Genomic DNA, 11,331 nt, shown 5'->3' on the forward strand with positions numbered 1-11,331 from the left:
GGCTGGGCTCTTAACCACAGAGAGGCCAGGAGAGAGTGTGAAAGAGGGGGGTTTAGTAAAAAGACGTATGTTAGTTTCAGCAAAATAGGCCTTATAGTTTCAGAAAAGTGTCTACACACAGACACACACGTTCACAAGGATTTTAACCAACACATGCACACTCATCTCACTCATCTCATTCTAGGTTCATTCCAAAGTGGTAAGTATCATTCTATCGGTCAGGTATTCCAAGGCCCAAACAAAGAAGACCAGAACATTATTGTAAGCTCCATATACTTTATATTAGAACCCTAACCTGATCCTGGCTATAACTCTACACCACCCTCTAGGCCCACACCTGTCCCATACTCACCTCGTACACAGAGAGAGCTACGATAGCGATAGCATCCTTTACACTGACCTCGATCATGGATGACGACTCCAAAGTGTGTGTTGGGCGTCTTGTCCTCTGGGACTTTAGCGGGAACAGAGACGACAGGAGCCTTGGAGGGGTTCTTAATGACGGTGGGGCTCTTCTCTGAGAGGGGTGAGACAGGACATGGGTGAGACAGGACATGGGTGAGACAGGACATGGGTGAGACAGGACATGGGTTAGGGTTAGCTATGGGACAGGACATGGGTTAGTTATGTAGCATTATGTAGCATTATGTAGCGTTATGTAGCATTATGTAGCGTTCCTAAGGCGAGATGTACAGACCCTTGCCCGTGCGGAAGGTGAGCATGGCGGGCTGGCCGTCCCCTGCGGCGCTGCGGGCCACCATCAGCACCTCGTACAGGCTGGACGCCTCCAGCTCAGACAGACGCAGAGACTTCTCACTGCCAGGGACGCGCACGGTGTGCCAGCTGCCCACCACGCTGCCCATGTCATCAACCTACGCACACACACACGTACACGCACACACACACACACACACACACACACACACACACACACACACACACACACACACACACACAGAACAACAACAAGAAAGACAAACACCCAATGAAAAAAAGTTGAGAAAATCTATGTTTTCTTTCTGTTTTCTTCGTTCCAACACTTTCCAACAGTGGTTCATCAGGGAACTCGGCCTACGCAACCATTCCTGGGAGAATTCTATGTCACATATTCCAGGGCCAGCAAGACTTTGAGCCCTGCTGCCAATACAATCTTAACAAGAATGGTACAGTTTTATGGTCAAAAGCTTGAGCTTATTAGTGAAGAAAACACAGGCTTTTAAAGAGGAAATGACCTATTCCTAGCTGGAGTATCCGACTCCATGGCGCTTGCCACAGAGTTAGAGAGCCTGATCAACTCCCCCATCACAGCTGGACTTGAACTGAACAGGTTTTACTCCAGATACAAAGATATATATTGAATAGATCCCGGTAGTGGCCATGTCTGGCCCTTTATGTCCTTCATCTGGATAGGGCTGCAACGATTAGTCGACATAATCGACGATGTCGATTATAAAAACTCGGCGACGTGGAATTTTAGTGTCGACTAATCGTATAAATTGTTTTTTTAAAAACGTTTTTTTTTATTTTTTAAACGGGAGCCATGCAAGAATCAGCTGGGTAAGTTTTAGCTAACGTTGTTAGCCAACTGGCTAACGTTATATTGTTAGGGTCGTAATGTTTATGTTAGCTTTACTGTTACATGTTGGAAAACAACGTCTCATGGACAGGGCTGTACATGCTATGAGCGTTTGTGCTATTAATTTATTTGCCCTGTGGCACGCGTGTGACAGACAGAGGCGCTTGTATGTAACGTTACGGTAGCAGGGGTTTTCCATGTTGAAGCCAGGAGAACGCGAGATGAAATTAAGTGAGGGGTGGTCGCTATTAAAATACCAGGTAGTCATGGTGGATGATCATGAATGATGCTTGATAAGTGAATGCTATTTCAATTATGTTGAGTCCACCAGCGAGCTGTCTGTAAGATAAACAGCGCCAAGCGTAGCCTACTAACGTGAGCTGTCTGTAGTCTAGCCAGCAATGCTAGCTAGCCAATCAACTAGCTCTGTGAGCAGCTGTAGCTTGGCGTAACGTTAGGTTAGATAGCTAGTTAAGCCGGATTTATGCTTCTGCGTCGCCATTTACGAGCAGCGAAAAGCCACACGACTAATCGAAAAAATAATCGACAGATTAGTCGACTACCAAAATAATCGTTAGTTGCAGCCCTACATCTGGATCATTTGAGACCAAACACTAACGTGCAGGGGGGGTGATTACTGTATCTATGTGTTAGACCCCAACCCTACAGTGATTACTGTATCTAAGTGTTAGACCCTAACCCTACAGTGATTACTGTATCTATGTGTTAGACCCTAACCCTACAGTGATTACTGTATCTATGTGTTAGACCCTAACCCTACAGTGATTACTGTATCTATGTGTTAGACCCTAACCCTACAGTGATTACTGTATCCTTACTGACCAGACCTGCCAGGCCGCACTTTAACAGCAATCACCACGACTCCATACTTTTGTGTTGCTGCCATTCAAAGTTGAACTGTGATGGGTAAATTGAAAACATTCTCAGACTCAGTTACATTGTGGTTACAACCCTAACCCTTACACGCTGGGACTGAGTCTGGATCTGTGGTAAAAGTTAAGTGAGGAGGAAAAAGGTGGTACAGTATCTATTAGATGATCTACCATGATCACTTACTTATACCCTTATACCCTTATACCCTAACCCTAACCCTATTAGATGATCTAAGATGATCACTGACCTTGCGATATTTGACAAAGTAGGCGTTAATGGGACTGCCCCAGTCCCGCCCGGCCCTCCACTCCAGGTCGTACAGGTCAGGCTTGTGGGTCTGCGGGGGGCTGATGATGATCGGTGCCTCTGGGGTGGGCTGGTCACTGGTCCTCTCAGGGGCGCCGAAGGAGTCTCCTAGCTTGTCTCCTAGCTTGTCTCCTATCTCCTCAGGTAAGAGCAGCTTGTCTCCCTCGTCGTTCTGGATGGGGTGGGCTGAGGACAGGTGGGCCGAGGACAGGTGGGCTGAGGACAGGTGGGCGGAGTCTGAGACAGTGGGCGGAGTCTGAGAGGTGGTGGAGCCTACAGGTAACTCTGCCAGAGAGAAAGTCAACAGTTTTCAGATGCTGAGGCAACTCTAAAACAACTGTCCAACCACAATAAATAAAAGTGGACATTTGAATCAGGAAGTGCAAAGTGTCAGGTGTGTGTATTTCTGTTTTTGTTTGATAAATGGGAAAATAAATGCATTTTCATTTCATTTTTCATTTCATGTTCTAAGACAAATCTAAGACATCAAAAATAATAATAATGTGAATCCAGGTTGGGTTAGGGTTAGGGTTCCTGACCTGTTCTTTGGACATAATATCTGGAAAAGCTGAGGCAGAGGCATCAGCGTTATTATGTGACTAACAGAAGTGGGACTATGTGTCCATGCAGCACCGAGCCTGCCGGCAGTGCTGGAAAGTTTGACGTGGGGAACGAGCCTTTCAATCTACCCAATTAACAAGAAAAACCCCGGGCCTCCGCAGCAGTACATAATCATTCTTTGTTTGTTTTTTTTCATTACAACTACGGCGGAGCCAGAGCGGTCCACCTGGGAGCTGGGAGCGTTATTACGGCCGACACCGGTTTGGCAGCGAGGGGATGGAACTTTTCACAGCCGTTTGGAGGAGGAGGGACCAGAGAGGGACTACCCACCTCCCAGAGAGGGACTACCCACCTCCCAGCCACACGGCTGCAGGGGAGGGCACCATAACTAAATATTCAAACGTAAACAGTTGAATAAGGAAGTTAAAGCGGTGGGTCTAGCTGCAGGGTGTAGGGTGCAGGGTGCAGGGTGCAGGGGGGTCCTGGGTGTTTCAGGCTGTGTTTGTGTGTGTGGCAGCGAGTTACCAGAGCTGATCCTGGGCCTGCTGCCAGCTGCCACACATTCCACACCGGCCAGTAACATTCAATTCAATTCAATCCAACTTTAATGGCCATGTGCACTAGGAACATGACTTGGTATTCAACCATGCTAAACAAGCTACAGTACATACAACAGCAAGACGACAATACAACAAAACTCAAGACAAAATATACACATATCCCTCTCTTTCTCTCCCTCTGTGCCCTCCTCTCTCACCATCCCTCTCTTTCTCTCCCTCTGTGCCCTCCTCTCTCACCATCCCTCTCTTTCTCTCCCTCTGTGCCCTCCTCTCTCACCATCCCTCTCTTTCTCTCCCTCTGTGCCCTCCTCTCTCACCATCCCTCTCTTTCTCTCCCTCTGTGCCCTCCTCTCACACCATCCATCTCTTTCTCTCCCTCTGTGCTCTCCTCTCTCACCATCCCTCTCTTTCTCTCCCTCTGTGCCCTCCTTAGGCCACAGCCCTGAGACAGAGGGCTGACGTAGAGCTCTAATGAATCCTGAGTGAGAACAAGAACAGTTAACAGAGAGAATGTTCTGGTACTTCACAGTTAAAGGTCAAGTCCATGTGACCAGAACACCTGGCTTCTAAATCAAACAGCTTACCGACAGAGAGGACGGCCTCGGCCTGGACCGAGCCCAGCTGGTTGGAGGCCCTGCAGACGTATCTGCCTGCGTGGGCCTGGGTGACGGCCTGGATGTACAGAGAGCTGCTGCCAGGGCCAGACAGGGTGAGGAGGGGGGCGGGGCTGTCAGGGGCCCTGGGGGGGGCCTGCTGGGGGGGCAGCAGCAGGAGGGCAGGGTGGGTGGAGATGGGCCCGTCGGCGTTGTACCACCGGATCACAGGGAGGGGCTGACCGCTGGCGTTACAGGACAGAGACACGACGTCCCCCTCCTGATAGGTCCCGCTGGAGGGAGGAGACAGGATGGCCGGCATGGAACTCAAACCTGAGACACAACACACACACACAGACACACACAACACACACAGACACACACACACAGACACAACACACACACACAGACACAAAACACACAGATGCAAACAAGTTTGACAAAGTGCTCATTTTTATGAATCACAGCAACAATTTATGCATTCATTTAGTTATTTACTTTACTGCAAAAAGCATTTGATAACACATCCTGTGTGTGGTAGGCCAGCCCCCCGAAACGTACCAGAACCAGAACTAACCCTCCCCATGTTTTAAAAATGTCTCCTGTAAGTGTAAACATGACCGCTTTAAACTGACCTGCAATACAAATAACCCTAGCCCTAACTCTCCCTCTTCTAACCCTAACTCCCTCTTCTCAGAGGAAAAATAAGGAAACCCACCAATCCACCAATCCTGATTTGAGCTCACGGTATCTGTTACCCTAACCCTGACCCTGACCCTGACCCTAACCCTAACCCTGACCCTAACCCTGACCCTGACCCTGACCCTAACCCTGACCCTGACCCTGACCCTAACCCTGACCCTGACCCTGACCCTGACCCTGACCCTGACCCTAACCCTGACCCTAACCCTGACCCTGACCCTGACCCACCCTAACCCTGACCCTAACCCACCCTAACCCTGTTCCTGTATGAATCATTCTGCAGATAGAGGGACCACTTGAGGAATGAGGCCTGTACTACTCACATCTCCTCTGGTGTGCTGAGGTGCGGGGGGGGGGGGGGTGCAGGGAGGCAATGTGTTCATAAATAAAAGGCGGTTGTGTGATGTTGACAGCCGGGTGGTCTGGTCCTCGTCAGAACCCTCCTAGCTGCTCCGACATTCCAGCTCCGGGGCTTATCCCTGACAGCACAAAGCTCACTCTCACCCTAACCCTAACCCAGGCTAGGAGCAGGGCAGCCTCCTGGCCTCAGGAAAAACACCAGGCCTCCCTACAGGACTGGCCTCAGGAAAAACACCAGGCCTCCTACAGGACTGGCCTCAGGAAAAACACCAGGCGTCCCTGCAGCTCTGCTCTGACCCAGAGAGATTTCTTTCTCCTTGCTACAATGTTTTAACCCTTTCCCTCACGGCCCAAAACCAGCAGGTAAAACAGGACATTTCACTACCAGCCAAACAGGATGGGACATAACTCCTTTTCACCGGCAAAATCTCTTTTTAAGGTGATATGGACCTTTTTTGTATCTGTATCCATGGTGGAAAGGAAAGCCTCAAAAGTAGCTACATAAATCACTTCCTTACTGAGAACACGACTGCTTCAAAATGACCTGCATTGCAATACGAGAAAATAAATCGCTCCCTTTTGTTAGAAACAAAGACAAGTAGAGCAGACTGGTGTTTAGGAGCTCATACCTGATTGGAGGATGAGCCTTCCGGCCGACTGGGCTGAGCCAATCCCGTTGTCCAGCAGACATTGGTACATGCCTTCGTCCTGTGATGTCACTGCTAGGATGCCCAGCGAGGAGCCAGAGATCTGGAGGCGAGGTGACGGGGCGAGGGGGTCAGAGTTGAACAGCCAGGTGATGTTGGGAGCTGGACTCCCCTCCCCCACACAGGTGAAGTGGACCGAGGAGCCAGGTGGTACAGACTGGTCCGTCAGGCCCTGCGCCACGGAGGCCGGCGCTGTGGAGGAAGAGAGGATGAGAGGATGAGAGGAAGAGAGGATGAGAGGAAGAGAGGATGAGAGGATGAGAGGAAGAGAGGATGAGAGGAAGAGAGGATGAGAGGAAGAGAGGAAGAGAGGATGAGAGGAAGAGAGGAAGAGAGGATCAGAACCTTCCAACTCTACACCACAACCACAAACTTACTGAATCAACTGTGCAGTGAAAGACATTTGTATCTCAATGTCACAAAACGACCAAATCACTTCAAGAAAAAATGAACCTCAGGCCCTTCTCCTCACCGAGCACGCTCACAGTGTAGGTCACGCTGACCAGAGGGCCCGTCTCTGTGAGAACAGAGCACTGGTACTCCCCTCCGTCACTCTTCTTCACACTTTTCATGACCAGGTTGTTGAGCAGCAGTTTGCGACCTGACCCCAACACCACCTCCTCCCCGTCCTTCAGCCACGTGGCCGTGGGGGGGGGGCTGCCCGTCAGGACACACTCCAAGGTGAGAGACCTGGACTGTTCCACCTGTAAGGCCTTAGGGCTGGTGGGGTAGACGATCTGCACAGGAGAGGCGCCGTCTGAGTCTAGAGAGAAACCAAAGGTGGATTTAGGGTTAGACCCCTAACCCTGAATTAAACTGTAATAAATAATACACACAACATTAGCAAGAACATTAGCAAGAACATTAGCAAGAACATTTAAAAGTGAATTCAAAAAGAGATGCCAGTATTTCAGATCCAACGGGACTTACGTTTGACTGTCAGCTTAGTCCCATGAGCCTCTACCCTGGTCTCCCCAGTAACAGGGTTGTATGCGCCACATTTATACAGCCCCTGGTGCTGAGGAGAGACGGACACGATCTGAAGGTTCCCTGATGCCAGAACTACATAGTCACCTGGAAGGAAGACAGACAATACAAATCACTAAGTATAAACCACTATACATCACTATACATCACTATACACATTATACATGTACTATACACACTATACATGTAATCCTCCTTATTGGACTCTTCCTGGGTCATATATTATGCTTATGATGATGATGATTATTAGGGTCATATTTGATTTGATTAGATGTTTATTAGGAATTTACAATAGAATCATTTACGCATCATGACACTAAGTAATGTCCAGAGGATAGCACTTGAAAGCATTATTTAAAACACTTATTTCCAAAGTGGTCCTCAATGAAAACATAAAATGACCCAGGTTAGGGTTATATTCACCAGTACCTGTGGAGACCTCTAGTTAGGGTTAGGGTTATATTGACCCAGGGTTAGGGTTATATTCACCAGTACCTGTGGACACCTCTAGTTAGGGGGTTAGGGTTAGGGTTACATTCACCAGTACCTGTGGACACCTCTAGCCTCTCCCCTCGTGCCCGTAGTCGAGGAGCAGCCGGGGGTTCGCTGGGGGGCAGAGGACATTCAATCACCGCAGAGCCGCCCTCTCGGACCGCCAACACACGTCGCCGGGTCTGGACATACTCTGCTATCTCTACAGGACAGAGAGGATGGGTTAGGGTTAGGCCTGCTATCTCTACAGGACAGAGAGGGTGGGTTAGGGTTGGGTCTGCTCTCTCTACAGGACAGAGAGGATGGGTTAGGGTTAGGTCTGCTCTCGCTACAGGACAGAGAGGATGGGTTAGGGTTAGGTCTGCTCTCTCAAACCTGCTAACTGCGACACTTTAAATGAATGTGCAACAATACTATGTGCAATACTATGTGCAATATGACAACCCTTGTGTACATAAGGTTCAGATATAGGAAAAGTTAGGATATTTATAGCATAGCATAGAGTACAGCACAGTGTTTTATTGTATAGTATAGTAGTATAGTATAGTAGATAGTGTACATAGCCTTTATTTATGTAAACCAGCTCTTTTCCCTTTTTTATTTTACCCTTGGCCCTCTTGTCTTTAGTCTTTTTCCAAACACCAGGGGAGCCCCCCCTACTAAATTTCGTTGTATGGTACCTGTACTGTATTAATGACAATAAAGACCATTCATTCATTCATTCATACAGGACAGAGAGGATGGGTTAGGGTTAGGTCTGCTCTCTCTACAGGACAGAGAGGATGGGTTAGGGTTAGGTCTGCTATCTCTACAGGACAGAGAGAGGATGGGTTAGGGTTAGGTCTGTGTAGTGTTCAGTGCAATACTGTCCAGTGCACTACTGTCCAGTGCACTACATAGGAAGCTACATAGGAAGCCCCCGGGCTCATTAAGGATGCTGCTAAGGAGGCACCTGGACGGGCGCCCAATTAAGATCCTACTGCTTCCTGCCCCCCTGCCCCCCCCCCTTCCTGCCCCCCTGCCCCTCCAGTGCAGCGGAGGCCTAAGTGTTCTACTAAGTGTCAGGGTTAGTGTAGCAGACGGAGACTCGGCCTTCCGATTGTCAAAGCAACTTCCCCTCTTTCTTTTCCTGTGTGTGTGTGTGTGTGTGTGTGTGTGTGTGTGTGTGTACCGGCAATGGCCACCCGTGCATAGCGGCTGGTGATGGCGCCTGCGTCCGAGTGTGCCACACACTGGTAGAGGCCCACGTCGCTGGGCTGCAGGGAGGGGAGGGTGAGGGAGCCCTGGCTAAGCTCCGCCCCGGGCAGGGCGGGGGGGTCCAGAGGCTCCGCCCCGGGCAGGGCAGGGGGGTCCAGAGGCTGGCCTCTGAAGCGCCAGGACAGCCGGGCTGAGGAGGGACGCACCGAGCAGCGCAGCTGGACGACACTGCCTCGACTCTGGACCACGGAGACGGGCTCAGAGAGGAACGACAGAGACGCAGCTGGGGAGAGACAGAGAGAGAGAGAGAGACAGCGAGAGAGAGACAGAGAGAGAGACAGAGAGAGAGACAGAGAGAGAGAAAGAGACAGAGAGAGAGAGAAACAGAGACAGAGAGAGAGACAGAGAGAGAGACAGAGAGAGAGACAGATAGAGAGACAGAGAGAGAGAGAGAGAGAGAGAGAGAGACAGAGAGAGAGACAGAGACAGAGAGAGAGAGACAGAGAGAGAGACAGAGAAAGACAGAGAGAAAGACAGAGAGAGAGAGAGACAAAAAAATAACCAATTTAGCCATATGAGTACACATGTGTACATTTAAATCAAATTATGTGCCCTTTCCCCATTGTCCACCAAAGGGATCACCCCCCCTCCTCTCCTCCTCTGTCCAGGGTTAGGGTTAGGCTTATGGTCAGGGTCAGGGTCAGGGTCATGGTCAGGGTCAGGTTTGGGGAACAGAGCTTCAACCGCAAGATACGATGTGCAGGTGGACCAGATTCTTTAGGCCGACCACGTATGATGCAGAGGAAGAAGGCACTCCACTACACACATATAGTACTGGTCGCCAATGCCCCATGTAGAAGCCTTGCGGCTCTCTGACCACTCACTGCAATCCAAACAAGTGGGTGACGTCAGGCCCATAAAGGGGTTGGGGCTGGGGAACAAAACTTCAACCATTGAAGCGACGGCAACCCCGGTCTGGGGAAAAGCCGCAGCCGCCATGGTATGGGAAGGCTGTTCAATTATGGTTAGGGTTAAGGTTAGGGAGGGCCAGGGTTGGAGGGACATGAGTTAAGGGTTAGGGTTAGGGCTAGGGCTAGGGTCAGGGTTAGGGCTAGGGTCAGGGTTAGAGTGTACGTACCTGAGCAGCTGATGACCAGGGCTTGGCTGAGACACAGCACAGTGGACAGGACCCTCAGGCCTGCGTCCATGGTGTACCTTCGCCCCCCTCCCCCCACACACACTCACACACACACACAGACACACACACACACACGGTCTGTTCAGGAAACCTAAAACAGAAAGGAGGAGAAACTCATCAAACCAGGGCTGCCACCAGACAGGTGACATTAAATCAAGAACACACACAGAATCCAGGGACGGAGCTAACCCCCTTGTGATCTGCTTGGCCCCCCCCCCTGTGTGCCCCCCCCCCCCCCCCCCCCCAACACCCATTGGGTGTTGAGTGCTGTCAGTAAAGATGTTGTGAAAGTTTCGGAAGCGATCGGATTGGCCAATAGTAGTCTATGCAGCTACTGCAGATGCTGTTGAAGAAGACAGTGTTTTTTTTTTATGTTACGAAAGTTTAAGTGTTGAAGAGCCCACTCAATATAACAAACAACAACAGTTTTAGGATCACAAATTGGGTTAACTCTATCGTCTGCCATAGGCTACTGGGTAAGTGATTACATGGCTTTAATTACATTGGGGTTAGGACTTGTTTTAGAGTTCAAAAGCAAGGACTATGTGATCATCTAATTATGAGGCAACCCTGCTTAGCTTCCGCGGTCGTTACGTTACGTTCGGTTTGAGATGGACCAACATTCATAAGCATATGTTCTTATATTACGATTTCAATGTATGACACATCATTTGAAAGCTTACAATCTGCGCTTTGTTGTAGGAAAGTATCATTTTCAACCGCTTCAATTGAAGTTAATTTGATATATAGAGATAAGAAGAAACCTCAGGCACAGAACAGTGAAATATCAGTGTCAGAAAATGTTTTTTATTCAAAAAGAAAGTCGGCAGATATGTCTGTGATCTGAAAAATGTTCACCAGTTGATTACCATACCAAAATAATAGTAACACATATAATATATATAGATATAGGGATGGATGGTTTGCAATTTTTGAAACCGAGAAATCGTTCAAAATAACCAGGATCCAAAATGACATTGTTGAGCTGCCAAGGAGCCCTATACTATTATACTATACTATACTACTATACTACTATACTATACTATTATACTACAATACATTCATGTCGAAAACATTGTGAAAACACCGAAAGCACAGTCGCAACTCAATTAGGCTACTTCATAGTTTAATATAAGTGGTCGCTGGAATGTGATTTCTTTTCAGTACATTATTTCCGCATCTAAGACACATCTATAGA

At 48.9% G+C, this 11,331-nt stretch overlaps 1 protein-coding gene across 1 annotated transcript in view; it reads right to left on the bottom strand.

Moving 5' to 3' along the window:
* The window catches only part of cdon (cell adhesion associated, oncogene regulated), a 46,265-nt gene that overhangs the window by 10,470 nt on the left and 24,464 nt on the right, over positions 1-11,331 (bottom strand). The window contains exons 2-11 of the mRNA XM_080547590.1: positions 10,074-10,224; positions 8,910-9,218; positions 7,794-7,940; positions 7,190-7,333; positions 6,732-7,022; positions 6,182-6,451; positions 4,482-4,823; positions 2,718-3,061; positions 698-872; positions 401-517 (exon numbers count right to left, since the gene is read on the bottom strand). Of these exons, the coding sequence (XP_080403716.1) occupies positions 401-517; positions 698-872; positions 2,718-3,061; positions 4,482-4,823; positions 6,182-6,451; positions 6,732-7,022; positions 7,190-7,333; positions 7,794-7,940; positions 8,910-9,218; positions 10,074-10,143 (2,209 nt within the window). The 5' untranslated portion in view covers positions 10,144-10,224. The remainder of the gene's footprint in view (positions 1-400; positions 518-697; positions 873-2,717; positions 3,062-4,481; positions 4,824-6,181; positions 6,452-6,731; positions 7,023-7,189; positions 7,334-7,793; positions 7,941-8,909; positions 9,219-10,073; positions 10,225-11,331) is intronic.

This window comes from Nansenia antarctica (genome assembly GCF_963989245.1).
Source record: "Nansenia antarctica genome assembly, chromosome: 17".
In the NCBI taxonomy this organism is placed as follows: Eukaryota; Metazoa; Chordata; class Actinopteri; order Argentiniformes; family Microstomatidae; genus Nansenia; species Nansenia antarctica.